Genomic DNA, 15,871 nt, shown 5'->3' with positions numbered 1-15,871 from the left:
TACATGTTATCGCCCCCCACACCGATCTGGGAGGATGTGTGATCTCTGATTGTCACGTTTGGGGGGGGGGGGGTGTCTTATTTTTGTTCCTACTACAGGGGTGAGAAGATGAGGTAGTCGCCCCCTGCCCCTCATCAGGACGGCTGCGGACTTTATGACTGGGATGTTACCACATCTGGATCTTGGAGATTTTTGGCCTCTTCGGTGGTGATCATGTGATATAAGACGTCGTGTGTCTAAGACTTTCAGCCCAAATCATGAATTTGATGCATTTTTTCCAGACGTTACTCTTATGTAGAATTGCATGAAGGAGCCCACGAGTGTGAAGCCCAATACGTCAGGTGTCAGAAGATATAAGTGGTGGGGGGGGGGTATAATATATATTTTGTTATCTCATAATTCAGGTTTTATTTCCAAGTGTCTAAAGTGTGAAAATGTAGCAAAAGGGTTAAAGAGCAACTGCTCGGACTCTCGACCCATATAAACAGTGACTGGGTTAGTAGGGTTAATAGCCACGTGATGAACGCTCAGCCTGTGTGAGGGCAGACGGAGCCCCTCACCCCATAGTATAGATACTGTATAGGGTTTACCTCCTGCTGCCTCTTAATGAGGGAGTCTCTCTCCTCCAGGGAAGACGTCAGTTCCAGCATTCTCATCTGTAGGTCGCCGCTACTTCCTTCCCGAGCCATCACATCATGCTGAAACTTGGAGATCTGAGACTGGAATACACAAATCATCCATATATTATACAACCATATACCAGAGGACCAGATACAAAAATCTACTATAGGACCAGATACAACCATACACCACGGGACCAGATACAACCGTACACCACGGGACCAGATACAACCGTACACCACGGGACCAGATACAACCGTACACCACGGGACCAGATACAACCGTACACCACGGGACCAGATACAACCGTACACCACGGGACCAGATACAACCGTACACCACGGGACCAGATACAACCGTACACCACGGGACCAGATACAACCGTACACCACGGGACCAGATACAACCGTACACCACGGGACCAGATACAACCGTACACCACGGGACCAGATACAACCGTACACCACGGGACCAGATACAACCGTACACCACGGGACCAGATACAACCGTACACCACGGGACCAGATACAACCATACACCACGGGACCAGATACAACCATACACCACGGGACCAGATACAACCATACACCACGGGACCAGATACAACCATACACCACGGGACCAGATACAACCATACACCACGGGACCAGATACAACCATACACCACGGGACCAGATACAACCATACACCACGGGACCAGATACAACCATACACCACGGGACCAGATACAACCATACACCACGGGACCAGATACAACCATACACCACGGGACCAGATACAACCATACACCACGGGACCAGATACAACCATACACCACGGGACCAGATACAACCATACACCACGGGACCAGATACAACCATACACCACGGGACCAGATACAACCATACACCTGAGGACCAGATACAACCATACACCACGGGACCAGATACAACCATACACCACGGGACCAGATACAACCATACACCACGGGACCAGATACAACCATACACCACGGGACCAGATACAACCATATACTATAGGACCAGGTATCACTTGCACACCCTCTCAGCCTCCCCACAGTCAGGACTTCTCATACAACATCGCTTTTGTTCTGTCTGTAGTCTGAAAATTAAATACAGACTGATGCAGCCACTAGGTGGCGCCGTTCTATAGGTGACCAGGAATCGTGTTTACATCCTGGATTTCAGCCACTTGTATTTGCTCGTGCTGCATCCTATAATGTTCCCCCAGCTGTGGTGTACGGGGATTCGAGAAGATCTCATGCTGTTAGCGCCTGTGTCACATGACCACTCGTTTCAATGTTGGGGAGGGGTAAAGGCTGGACGTTGTCAATATATTGTCTTTTTGCATGTCCAGAAATGTCTGGTCATGTGACTCCTATTATCCTATTAGGATGCTTCTATGTGCGCAATGTTGATTGACTGTGAAGTGTCAGCTCTTTGCACCAATCACTCAGAATTCCTCACCGTGGAACTAGAAGAAAGAAAGAGATATTGATCAGACTCACCCTTAAAGTGCGGATCTCCTTGTCCTTCTCATCTTGGAGGGTGGTGATCATCTCCTTGTAGTGTCTGGTGATCTCGTCGGTCTTGGTCTGGAGTAGGGGGCTGGAGACCGTTTCAGTCACCTGAGAAAAAGAAGGGACCAAATAAAAGAAGCATTAAAGGGCCGGTGTCTTCTAGAAATAACGACAAGTTCAGCAATTATCTAATCTGCTTTGTGCTTCCTTTTCAAGATTTCTGCCAGCTGTCAGTGAATAGAAAAAATATTGTTTATATCCGAAGGCTGAAAACCTGTACTGATCTAATACTTCTCACAGCTGAGGATTTGTTACATTGGATCAGTGTAGATAATCCTGTGTGAGCTAAACACAGCAAAAATCTCTTTTCTGTGCTGGACTCCTGGCTGAAAGCTCTTACCTGCACTGATACATTGCAACAAACCCTGCAGCTGTTTGAGCAGGACTAAGTCAGCACAGATTACCATCTCTAGATGTAAACAATAAAGTTTATATTAATTGACAGCAAGCAGGGATATTACTAATGGCGGGAAATTGGAACAAGATTTATATTAGTAAGTGACAGAACTTTCCATTATACAATGATCACGCTTTATTATACAGGAGAGTGGACACCGGCCCTTTAAGTGTTACACTCCACCAAACAAGACCTAAGACTTTCCTCACCATTGACTGGAATCGCCCCCAGAGCAGAAATCTTCAAAATCTATTATAAGAGCCCCTCGTCCCCGGTGATCTGTGCCCTGCCCCCAGCCCACCTGTACACGCATGTTCTTATTCTCCTGCTGCAGAGCGTTCTTGGCGTATTCCAGCTCCTTTAAGCGATAATCTTTGTCACTCTCTGCGTTGCGCATGGACAGGATGTTCTCCTCCAAACTGCGCAGCTTCATCTGACCTTCTTTTAGTTCTTGCTGCATAAACAAAACGGGAAAAGGGTCACTAAACCACATATATACAGATGCAGCAGAGCGGAGTATGTTTTCTATGTTACATGGGACTGCATGTAACATCTACTACATTATCTGTGCTCAGTGTTATCAGTGGTGTTACATGGGACTGCAGGTAACATCTACTACATTATCTTTACTGAGAGTTATCACTGTTATCTGTGGTGTTACATAGGACTGCAGGTAACATCTACTACATTATTTGTACTCGGAGAGTTATCAGTGTTATCTGTGGTGTTACATAGGACTGCAAGTAACATCTACTACATTATCTGTACTCAGAGAGTTAGCACTGTGTTATCTGTGGTGTTACATAGGACTGCAGGTAACATCTACTACATTATCTGTAATCAGAGAGTTATCACTGTGTTATCTGTGCTGTTACATAGGACTGCAGGTGACATCTACTACATTATCTGTACTCAGAGAGCTATCACTGTGTTATCTGTGGTGTTACATAGGACTGCAGGTAACATCTACTACATTATCTGTACTCAGAGAGCTATCACTGTGTTATCTGTGGTGTTACATAGGACTGCAGGTAACATCTACTACATTATCTGTACTCAGAGAGTTATCACTGTGTTATCTATGGTGTTACATAGGACTGCAGGTAACACTACTACATTATCTGTACTCAGAGTTATCACTGTGTTGTCTGTGGTGTTACATAGGACTGCAGGTGACACTACTGAGTTATCATGGTGCACATGGAAAATGGCGCATAGAGAGAAACCGATGATGTATTTTACATCTAGGTCCCACTTTATTGGTTACTAGTGGGAACTCCCCTTTTTTTAGTATTTCTAGGAGATTATAATCCGCACCTGCTGCTGGCGATTCTTTTCCCGTAGAGAGGCCAGAATGGTCTCATACTCCTTGATCTGCGCGTCCTTGAAGGTCAAGTCCCTCTCCAGGCTTTTCTTATCAATTTCTAATTTCTGGAGAAGAAAGCGAAATATTAAACGAGAAGACGAGGAAGCCGCAGATGAGAAAAGAACATACAAATATATCATGAACTGCAGAGCGCATGAAGCAGAGGAGCAGATTTGTTACTCCCGTCCTTAATGAATTAGAGACGATGATAAAAAAGTTACTTTATTCCAGTAATTAAATTCATAAAATGTCTCATATTCTATAGACTCATCACACACAGAGGATCTCATATATTCTATAGATTCATCACACACAGAGGGATCTCATATATTCTATAGATTCATCACACACAGAGGATCTCATATATTCTATAGATTCATCACACACAGAGGGATCTCATATATTCTATAGATTCATCACACACAGAGGATCTCATATATTCTATAGATTCATCACACACAGAGGGATCTCATATATTCTATAGATTCATCACACACAGAGGATCTCATATATTCTATAGATTCATCACACACAGGGATCTCATATATTCTATAGACTCATCACACACAGAGGGATCTCGTATATTCTATAGACTCATCACACACAGGATCTCATATATTCTATAGACTCATCACACACAGAGGGATCTCATATATTCTATAGACTCATCACACACAGAGGGATCTCATATATTCTATAGATTCATCACACACAGGGATCTCGTATATTCTATAGATTCATCACACACAGGGATCTCTTATATTCTATAGATTCATCACACACAGAGGGATCTCATATATTCTATAGATTCATCACACACAGGGATCTCGTATATTCTATAGACTCATCACACACAGAGGGATATTGTATATTCTATAGACTCAACACACAGAGGGATCTCATATATTCTATAGATTCATCACACACAGGGATCTCATATATTCTATAGACTCATCACACAGAGGGATATTGTATATTCTATAGATTCATCACACACAGAGGGATCTCATATATACTATAGACTCATCACACACAGAGGATCTCATATATTCTATAGATTCATCACACACAGAGGGATCTCATATATTCTATAGATTCATCACACACAGAGGATCTCATATATTCTATAGATTCATCACACACAGGGATCTCATATATTCTATAGACTCATCACACACAGAGGGATCTCATATATTCTATAGACTCATCACACACAGAGGGATCTCGTATATTCTATAGACTCATCACACACAGAGGGATCTCATATATTCTATAGACTCATCACACACAGAGGGATCTCATATATTCTATAGATTCATCACACACAGGGATCTCGTATATTCTATAGATTCATCACACACAGGGATCTCTTATATTCTATAGATTCATCACACACAGAGGGATCTCATATATTCTATAGATTCATCACACACAGAGGGATCTCATATATTCTATAGATTCATCACACACAGAGGGATCTCATATATTCTATAGATTCATCACACACAGAGGGATCTATTTCCAGCAGTTTTTTCTGTTAATGTTGATGATTACGGGAACAGTTACTGAAAACCCAACACTTTGTGTCTCAGAAAATGAGAATATTATATAAGCCCAATATAAAAAATGATATTTAATGCCGAAATATCGTCCTACTGAGAAGTCTGTCCAGTATCTGCCCTCAATACTTGGCCGGGGCTCCGACTCTGCATGAATTACTGCATCAATGGCGTGGCATGGAGGAGATCAGCCTGTGGCACTGCTGAGGTGTTATCAATGCGGGGTGGCATGGAGGTGATCAGCCTGCGGCACTGCTGAGGTGTTATCAATGCGGGGTGGCATGGAGGTGATCAGTCTGTGGCACTGCTGAGGTGTTATCAATGCGGCGTGGCATGGGGGCGATCAGCCTGTGGCACTGCTGAGGTGTTATGGAAGCCCAGGTTGCTTTGATATCGGTCTTCAGCTCGTCTGCATTGTTGGGTCTGGGGTCTCATCTTCCTCTTGACTTGACCCTATAGATTCTCTATGGGGTTTAGGTCAGTCGAGTTTGCTGGCCAATCAGGCGCAGTGATCCTGTGGTTATTGCACCGGGTGTTGGCACTTTTGGCAGTGTGGGCAGGTGCCGAGTCCTGCTGGACAATGAAATCAGCGTCTCCATATAGCTTGTCAGCAGAGGGAAGCATGAAGTGCTGGGAATGTCCTGCTAGACGCTGCGCTGACTCTGGACCTGATATAACACAGTGACCAACACCAGCAGAGGACACGGCCCCCAAACCATCACTGACTGCGGACACTTCACACTGGAGCGCAGGACACTTGGACAGACGCCTCTCCACTCTCCTCCAGACTGAGATTTCCAAATGAAATGCAAAATTGACTTTCATCTGAGAACAGGACTGTGGCCACCGAGCAGCAGACCCGTCCTTTTTCTCCTTCGCCCCGGTAAGACGCTTCTGACGTGGTCTCTGGGGTTGTGACCTTTTTCTCCCACGTCCTGGATACGTCTGTGTGCGGCGGCGGCGGCTCTTGAAGCACGGACTCCAGCCGCAGGCCGCTCCTTGTGAATCTCCCCCAGATTCTTGAATGGACTTTTCTTGACATTCCTATCAAGGCTGCGGTTCTCCCTGTTGCTTGTGCACCTTTTTCTACCACACTTTTTCCTTCCTCTCCATTAATCTGCTTGGATACAGCGCTCTGTATTTCTTTAGCAATGTCCTTTTGTGGCTTCCGCTCCTTGTGGAGGTGTCAATGTCTCTTCTGGACAACTGTCCGGTCCGCATCTCCCCCAGGATTGTGTCGCCTCCTGAACCGACTGTGGGACTATTTAGAGGCTTAGGAAACCTCTGCAGGCATTTTGTTCTGATTAGAGTGTCACACCAGGAGACGACAATCTGCAACTTTTACCCAATATCCTCATTTTCTGAGAGACTATGTTTTGGGTTTTCAGTAACTGTTCCCATAATCATCAACATTAGAAGAAAAAAATGCTGGAAATAGATCCGTCTGTGTGTGATGAATCTATAGAATGTACGAGATCCCTCCGTGTGTGATGAATCTATAGAATATACGAGACACTTTATGAATTGAATTACTGAAATAAATGAACTTTTTGATGATCTTCTAATTCATTGAGAGGGACTTGTGTACAGAACCTCAGAGCACAATAAAGGTGCAAATATTTTTGGGCATAAAGTGTTGGAAAAATGCGCCATATTTATCAGAAAATGGAGGAACGCAGCAGATCAACATCTACATTGTCCTGGAGCGATCATACAGATTCTGACAGCTCAAAATGGCACAAATTTCCATTATGTAACGATTATTATTAACCCCGATGCCACCGCTTCCCATACAACATTACAGTCGTGGTGATTCTCACATTTAAATCGTCCTGTAAATGCCCCAGATCCTCCCGCAGGCTGCTGAAAGTGGATAACACCAGTCTCATCGACTTATCTGAGGTCTGCCGCATCTGGAAGGATAGAAATACAATGTAACGAATCAATCTATATAATACAGCGCCCATATAAGGAGAGGGGATCAATATAATGCAGTGTCCATATAAGGAGAGGGGATCAATATAATACGGTGTCCATATAAGGAGAGGGGGATCAATATAATACAGTGCCCATATAAGGAGAGGGGGATCAATATAATACGGTGCCCATATAAGGAGAAGCGATCAATATAATACAGCGCCCATATAAGGAGAGGTGATCAATATAATACAGTGTCTATGTAAGGAGAGGGGATCAATATAATGCAGTGTCTATGTAAGGAGAGGTGATCAATATAATACAGTGTCTATGTAAGGAGAGGCGATCATAATATTACAGTGTCCATATAAGGAGAAGCAATCAATATAATACAGCGCCCATATAAGGAGAGGCGATCAATATAATGCAGCGTCCATATAAGGAGAGGTGATCAATATAATACAGTGTCTATGTAAGGAGAGGCGATGAATATAATACAGCGTCCATATAAGGAAAGGTGAGCTATATAATACAGCGTCCATATAAGGAGAGGCGATGAATATAATACGGTGTCCATATCTGGAGAAGTGATCAATATACCTGGAGGAGGTAGCGGATCTGCTGCTTGGTGAGTTCTGAGACTCCTTTAGGGATCAATGATTCAATATCCTCCGACTGTAAGGAAGAAACGTCCAGTATCAGCAATAATGTAATAAGAATCAGTTTATCAGCTCTCAGGATCGTTCGTGTCATCCCCGCTAACTATTCACTGGTTTACTTCCTCACATATAAACACATCTAATGTGAACTACAAGATGATGAGAGTTACAATCCATAACAAGGTGAACCCCGATATTACTGTTCATAGTGTAATAATTATATAATGCTACATTCTGCAAGACGTGATACATTATAACGCACTCTCAGCTGTGTAAGAAGGACTAGGTCTGTACAGGTTTTCAGCCTCTGGCTGTAAAGAAGATTGTTTCCATTCAATGACCGCAAGCAGAGATCTTAAATAGTGACGGCGTGTAATCTGACGTCTAATAGAAGCTGCAGACCTTCCTGTAACGTTGTACCCGGCGCGGCGGTACCAGACACGTGCGATTGTTACAGTTGCAGCAGAGTTAAGAATTACCTGATACTCGGAGTCTGACGGTTTCCTGAAAACACAAGAAAACGTTTCCGTTAGAGAATCTGCGGTAACGACGTCTCTGCGCATCAGAACCGGAAAACAAAGATCCCCAAAAATACACCAACTAGGGCAGAGCTTACCTGGCGCCAATCTTCTCCACGTGCTGCAACAAGCAGCTGTGCAGATCATTGTTCTTCCTGCTCAGCTCCGCCAACAGTTCACCAAAATAACGCGCGTCCAGCTGCTCCGGACCGGAACGGACGCTGCTGCGCTGCTGAAACCAGAGGATAAGCGGCAATGACCTCAGTGTTATAGACTGAGCGGGTCACAGAACCAACAATCTGCCGCGGAGTGGAGACTTCTGGGGTAGGAGGAGATGTTGCAGATTTCTACACACCCTATAAATGTTCAGGGTTATTTAGGCTTCCACCCCTCAGCCCGTGTGTCAGTCTTCACTGACTAGTTCTGGCATTCTATGTGTGATCCATGAAGCTCAGGCAGGCTGCAGCCATAGGTCCCCTTTCAATTCTATGTATATTGTGGATGGACAGAGGGAAAAAAAAAAGTCAGCCGTTTCCCAGCCTGAAATAGCTGATAACAGGGAACAATGGCAGACAAATGTTGGGTGTAAGGTTCCCCCGCAGCCCCCAGGTGGGTATATTACAGTGCGGGGGTGGGTGACATGGATCCCATCATCACTAATATCTCATGCTATACTTTGCGTCTTCTGATATTTCTATATAGAAATAATTGCAACAAAAAGCCAATGAAAGCGGCAAAATAACCGGGAAAATTCTGGCGCCAGGAACCATTTCACGCGTGAGTCAGGGATATTCAGCGACTCCCGGCGGCCGCACCTTCCCTCACGTTGTGACTTGTTGGCACCTTTACGGCTTCACGGGAACTTAATTGGGTTATGACGATTTTGGCTGATGTGGGGAGATCTGGGGGCTCTCCGGGGAGGGGGATCCACCGGATGTTACAAGGAGGCCAATCTATACGTGTCCCCCAGTATTAGAGCATTTTCACACGCAACTTTTTGTTGCAGAAATTCCTGCCACTGTCCCATTCATCTAAGTTTTTGCACCTGCTGCAGAAACAGCTGCATTAAGATGAAGGCCTTGTTCACACAGTGCAGATTTGCTGCAGATTTTACATGAATTGTTCAAACTAAAACCTGGAGCGAAACTTAAACAGAAGAAATATATTAAGGAAGGTCTTATAGGTCGGCTCTCCAAGATCCAATTCTGGTTTTGGATTAAAAAAAAAATGAATGCAGAATTTGCAGTAAATCTGCACAGTGTGAACAGTTTTCAAATGATTGTCAATGTCCTTTTTTTGCAGGTTCGCCGCAGCGTCAAAAAAACGTGCAGACAACAACAATTATTTGAAAACCGCCCCAGACAGAGGCCGCTATGTGTGTCTGTAGCCTAAATAAATGTATTAAAGGGCCAGTCCGATCCTCGGTCAATAAAACAATCATTGTAGTCTAAAAAGTTCTGCAACTTTCGAATCGATTTTTATTTAATTTCCTCACCATTTTCTCTGCTAGCTGTCAGTGAATAGAAACATCTTGTTTAGACCCAGAGGCTGAGGGTTTGTTACAATTGCATCCGGCCTAGACAATCCTTTGTGATCTAAACTCATCAGCACAAATCTTTCCAGGCTGATAGCTCTTACCTACGCTGATACACTGTAACAAGCCCTCAGCTGTGTGAGCAGGACTAGGTCAAGACGGGTTTTCGGCCTCTGGATGTAAGTTCCCCTTCGCTGACAGCAAGCAGAGATCTTGGAAATGATGAGGAATTAAAACGCAAATTCTATTAGAAAGTTGCAGATCTTTTTTTGATACGATGATGAAACTTTAGTTACAGAAAACTGGACACTGGCCCTTTAAAAGATAGATTCAGCTCTGCTCAGCAGCTGCGTTCTTCTTGTGAATAATCTGGGTGGGGGGTCATTCTCTTTTGCGCTGTCTATTAGAGTGAAATTAATTTACCGCCATGTTCTATGTAAGTGTACGGATTCACACAATGGCCGACACGCGGTACAGCAGCCGTGGTTTACATCGTGTTACGCGCTGGTTCCCGCACAACCCTGAATTTTTGGGGACAGAATATCCACAATCACCAGGCTTTTACGTAGCGAGACCTAGCGAGCGGACAGATCACATTCCTCATAGATTCCATTCACTGCCACGACACAACAGTGACGTCCAGACACTGCAGAGCAAGGAGCAACGCTCTGCAGGGGGCGCCGCTGAACAATACTGGAGAATTCTACAACATATTGTGCAGAACGATGGAGTCCGTCACAGGCGCCAAATTTATTGTGTGTCTTTGAAACCTTTTACCACAACCGTTTTCAAAAGTGTCAAAAAAGGGGCGAAGAGTCAGAAAATCTATTAAAGACGTGCGCCATTTTTAGTGCAAGTTCTTGGTGTCCATGTACGTCATTAATGAGGTGGAGAGAGGACGAGAAATGTGTCTAACGTGCCTAGAGGGCGGCGCTATACTATGCCATGTGCGCTATTTTTTATACATTAGGTGCAATTTGCAACGTTTTCACTGACTCGTAAATTTGGGATTCTCCCCAATGTATCAGAACGAACGTCAATATCCACCGGAGACAACGATGGTAAAGATCAAGCGGCGCTAAAACACGGACTCTCGCCTCCTCCCCCGCGTCTCCTCGTACCTGTTCGATGTTCTGCACCGTCACCTTCTGCTGGAAGTTCTGTTCAGATATCACGTCCTATAAGACAAGGAACAACAATGGAAGACAATGAAACACTACTACCCCCAGGATGTCATTTAAAGGGCCGGTATCATCGCTCTAGCTTATGTTGTCCCTTTCATTGACGTCTGTGCCTCCCCCGCACATGTCAGACACGAGTCCGTGAGGTGCCGTGGCCGCACTCACCTCAGTGGACTGGACGGAGACCTTCCTCTGGTTGCTTTGATCAATCACCTGGTCATTAATGGAAGAAACGCTCGTCTCTCTGATCACCTGACTCTGCCGCTCCTGTGGAGGAAAGTCACAAGTTTAGGCAACGATCGATACTCCAGGATGTGTCACATGCCGGACCTATAGATAGACGTATAGCAGCCACTTGTCTTAGATTGTACCTGGGCTTAGATCTCATGATCCTGGTAGATTTAAGTATAAGGCTCTGTTCACACACAAACTCAAGAACGTCTGAAAATACGGAGCTTCAAGGGAAAACAAAACAGCTCCTGATTTTCGGACATTTTTTAAGCCATTCGAGTTTTTTACGGCCGTTTTTGGAGCGGTTTTCAATAGAGTCTATGAAAAACGTCCCAAGAAGTGCAGTTCTTTTTCGTAGCCGTTTTTCAAAACGGCCGCGTAAAAAAACGGCCGTCAGAACAGAACAACGTTTTTTACATTGAAATCAATGGCCAGATGTTTGGAGACTTTCTACCTCCGATTTTTCGGCCGTTTACGGGCCGAAAAACAGCCGAAAATAAGCCGTGTGAACATACCCTAAGGCCTCATTCACACTGAGTTTTTTGCAAGAGGAAAATTCTGCCTCAAAATTTTGTCCTTCCTGCATGTCGTTTGTCGCGTTTTCCACCCGCGCCCATTGAGTGCTACGGGCTATGTCAATGGGAGGTCAGAGGCGTAACCGCGCGAAGATAGGGCATGTCCCTTCTTTCACCCACGAGGCGGTTTTACCGCTCGCGGGAGAAAACCGACCCCGCATCCCATTGAAATCAATGGGAGGCATTTTCGGCCGGTTTTTGACGAGTTTTGTGGAGCGGTTTTCGCCTCAAGAAGCTTGTCAATATACTCTGTGTGAACAGGGCCTAACTCTCATCATCAATAAAGAATTCTCAGATGAGAAGTGATCACGCCCCCGCTGCAGAGTGACAGAGCGGCTCGACGTGAGGATCTTGGCAGGAACCTTGGGAACCATTAATTACGAGGTTGTTACAGAACAAGCATTGTGCTGGGATGAGGTTCTGCCTGCGGGAGCTGCGTCTCCATCACCTGGAGCCCCTCAGGACCTGACTCATTCCACCGACACAAAGCGAAGAATTCCTGCTGCAGTCCGCACACTGCCTCGCATTATATTCATCATCTACCGGTCTGCAGCTCCTGCAATCAGACATCTGAAATAACTGGGGGCAATCCCTGCTGCGGTGATGGGGCCCAAGGATAGAGGAGACCCCAGAATAACTTCATACTATCCCAGTTCATCATGGGTGGTGTGAGCCGGTGTATAAGGGGCCCCTCTTCTCCACTGTCAGAGCTGTATATACTCCTTATCCACGTTACAGCTGGTAACCAGGTTTTTAAATACCTCAACATTGTCAAGATTTTTGTTTGCAATCAATGAATGGAAAGACTTATTGTTTGCATTGTAGAGGCTAAAAACACATCCTAGCCTAATCCTGCTCACAGCTGGGGGTTTGTTTCCAGTTTAGACAATTCTCTGTGAGCTAAACAGTCAGATACAATGTATCAGTGCAGGTAAAACGTAACTTTCAGCACAGGAGAAAGGTTTGTGCTGCCGTTTACCACCGAAAATTGTCTGCGCTGAAACATTTCAGTAAACCCTCAGCTGTGAATAGTGTTAGGTCAGGGCGGGTTTTCACCCTTTTGATATGAACAAGAATATTACCATTCACTAACAGCAAGCAGAGATCTTACAAATTGTGCGGACTTAAACCACATAGGGAGCAATATATTCAGACTGGCCTTTCATACGCCAGCCTTAACACTAATAAAAGTTGGAGACAGATGTGACACATTTAACAGCTCAAAGCCTCAAAATAATGGTCGCATCCTCCAGCCGCGCCCCCCCCCCGCACCGCTCCTCTCTTCCAGCGCCCTCATCACTCCAGTGCTGATTGCACAAGGTCCTGACGTCAAGCAGCGCCAGGACCATATACACGATGCAGTACTTCATAGTCATCACGTACAACGTCCCGATGCTGTCCGGCCTCAGTAGATTGTACGAGCTGCGCCGGAGCGAAGAAGGAGCAAACGGTGAGTATCATTTTTCTAACTATTCAATGTGGTGGTGGTAAGCTTGGGGCACGGGCAGCTACAGTGGTACGCCCCAAAGAGTAATATCTACGCCAACTACGAGCTGGCGTAGATTTCCACTATAAATTATGCGTAAATGGAAATAAATGAGTCTGGCTGCGATGGTCACGCCCCCTTTTCCCGAAGCCACGCTCCCCTTTCCACAAAAGTGACGAGGGCGGTAAAAAGGGACAAGAGTGGTGCAGAAATGTTGGTCAATTACTCCCAAAGTCTAATAGAAAGTTGCAGAACTTCATTGTACCATAAATCAGATTAATTTACAGACCAGACGAGGTCTCCAAAAAACGCGTCTCCTGGCGTCCGCGTTCTCAGACTGACCTCAGGATTAGCAACCTCCACTCTGCGGATGGTTTTCTCATAGATTACATTATTGGACGGGATATAATTCACTCCTTTCACATAATTCTGAGGAAAATAGAAAAAAAGTTAAACTTCTTATCTAATACAATGATACACAAACTGTACCCCGAGTTATCTGTGGTGTTACATAGGACTGCAGGTAACATCTACTACATTATCTGTAATCAGATAGTTATCACTGTGTTATCTGTGGTGTTACATAGGACTGCAGGTAACATCTACTACATTATCTGTACTCAGAGAGTTATCACTGTGTTATCTGTGGTGTTACATAGGACTGCAGGAAACATCTACTACATTATCTGTAATCAGAGAGTTATCACTTTGTTATCTGTGGTGTTACATAGGACTGCAGGTAACATCTACTACATTATCTGTAATCAGAGAGTTATCACTGTTATCTGTGGTGTTACATAGGACTGCAGGTAACATCTACTACATTATCTGTAATCAGAGAGTTATCACTGTGTTATCTGTGGTGTTACATAGGACTGCATGTAACATCTACATTATCTGTACTCCGAGTTATCACTGTGTTATCTGTGGTGTTACATAGGGCTGCAGGTAACATCTACTACATTATGGGTATGTCAAGGAGTTATCACTGTTATTTGTGGTGTTACATAGGACTGCAGGTAACATCTACTATATTATCTGTTCTCAGAGAGTTAGCACTGTGTTATCTGTGGCGTTACATAGGACTGCAGGTAACATCCACTACATTATCTGTACTCAGAGGGTTATCACTGTGTTATCTGTGGTGTTACATAGGACTGCAGGTAACATCTACTACATTATTTGTACTCCGTTCTGATGCAGAATCTGAAGCATGATTCTGACAAATAAAAAACTTCAACTCTGCTACATCTGCACCTGACATCAATAATACAGTCACCCACCTGCTCCGGATTCTGTACAATGTATCTGCGCACAGTCTCTGTGGATACGACTGGATTTCCTGAAAATAGTATAAAAATTAGATAATAGAGACAAAAACCTACAGATCCCATACCTTCACATATCAACAACTTTCAAAGATTTAATACACAAATTACATAAACGCTAATAGTAATATTGTACTAGACAGTATTATAGTATTATATTCTTGTATATAGGGGGCAGTATTATAGTAGTTTATTCTGTATATAGGGCAGTATTATAGTAGTTATATTCTTGTATATAGGGGCAGTATATGTAGTTATATTCTTGTATATAGGGCAGTATTATAGTAGTTATATCTTGTATATAGGGGCAGTATAGATGGGCAGTATTATAGTAGTTATATTCTTGTATATAGGGGGCAGTATTATAGTAGTTATATTCTTGTATATAGGGGCAGTATTATAGTAGTTATATCTTGTATATAGGGGCAGTATTATAGTAGTTAATTCTTGTATATAGTAGCAGTATTATAGTAGTTATATTCTTGTATATAGGAGCAGTATTATAGTAGTTATTATCTTGTATATAGGGGCAGTATTATAGTAGTTATATTCTTGTATATAGGGGACAGTATTATAGTAGTTATATTCTTGTTATATAGGGAGCAGTATTATAGTAGTTATATTCTTGTATATAGGGGACAGTATTATAGTAGTTATATTCTTGTATATAGGAGCAGTATTATAGTAGTTATATTCTTGTATATAGGGGGCAGTATTATAGTAGTTTTATTCTTGTATATAGGAGCAGTATTATAGTAGTTATTATCTTGTATATAGGAGCAGTATTATAATAGTTATATCTTGTATATAGAGCAGTATTATAGTAGTTATATTCTGTATATAGGAGCAGTATTATAGTAGTTATATCTTGTATATAGGAGCAGTATTATAGTAGTTATATTCTTGTATATAGGAGCAGT

General features: G+C 43.6%; 1 protein-coding gene across 3 annotated transcripts in view; it reads right to left on the bottom strand.

Annotated features, from left to right (window-relative positions):
- The window catches only part of POF1B (POF1B actin binding protein), a 70,043-nt gene that overhangs the window by 5,375 nt on the left and 48,797 nt on the right, over window positions 1-15,871 (bottom strand). For 2 of the 3 annotated variants that reach the window (XM_075836614.1, XM_075836616.1), the window contains 11 exons: window positions 13,966-14,052; window positions 11,497-11,598; window positions 11,272-11,328; window positions 8,715-8,848; window positions 8,578-8,602; window positions 8,040-8,114; window positions 7,343-7,435; window positions 3,915-4,028; window positions 2,899-3,051; window positions 2,129-2,248; window positions 591-719 (listed from right to left, as the gene is read on the bottom strand). In XM_075836614.1, coding sequence (XP_075692729.1) covers window positions 591-719; window positions 2,129-2,248; window positions 2,899-3,051; window positions 3,915-4,028; window positions 7,343-7,435; window positions 8,040-8,114; window positions 8,578-8,602; window positions 8,715-8,848; window positions 11,272-11,328; window positions 11,497-11,598; window positions 13,966-14,052 — 1,089 coding nt within the window. The remainder of the gene's footprint in view (window positions 1-590; window positions 720-2,128; window positions 2,249-2,898; window positions 3,052-3,914; window positions 4,029-7,342; window positions 7,436-8,039; window positions 8,115-8,577; window positions 8,603-8,714; window positions 8,849-11,271; window positions 11,329-11,496; window positions 11,599-13,965; window positions 14,053-15,871) is intronic. The other variant, XM_075836615.1, reaches the window with a different exon arrangement.

This window comes from Rhinoderma darwinii, chromosome 8 (assembly GCF_050947455.1).
Source record: "Rhinoderma darwinii isolate aRhiDar2 chromosome 8, aRhiDar2.hap1, whole genome shotgun sequence".
Lineage (NCBI taxonomy): Eukaryota > Metazoa > Chordata > Amphibia > Anura > Rhinodermatidae > Rhinoderma > Rhinoderma darwinii.
This window is presented reverse-complemented; position numbering and strand designations above follow the sequence as displayed.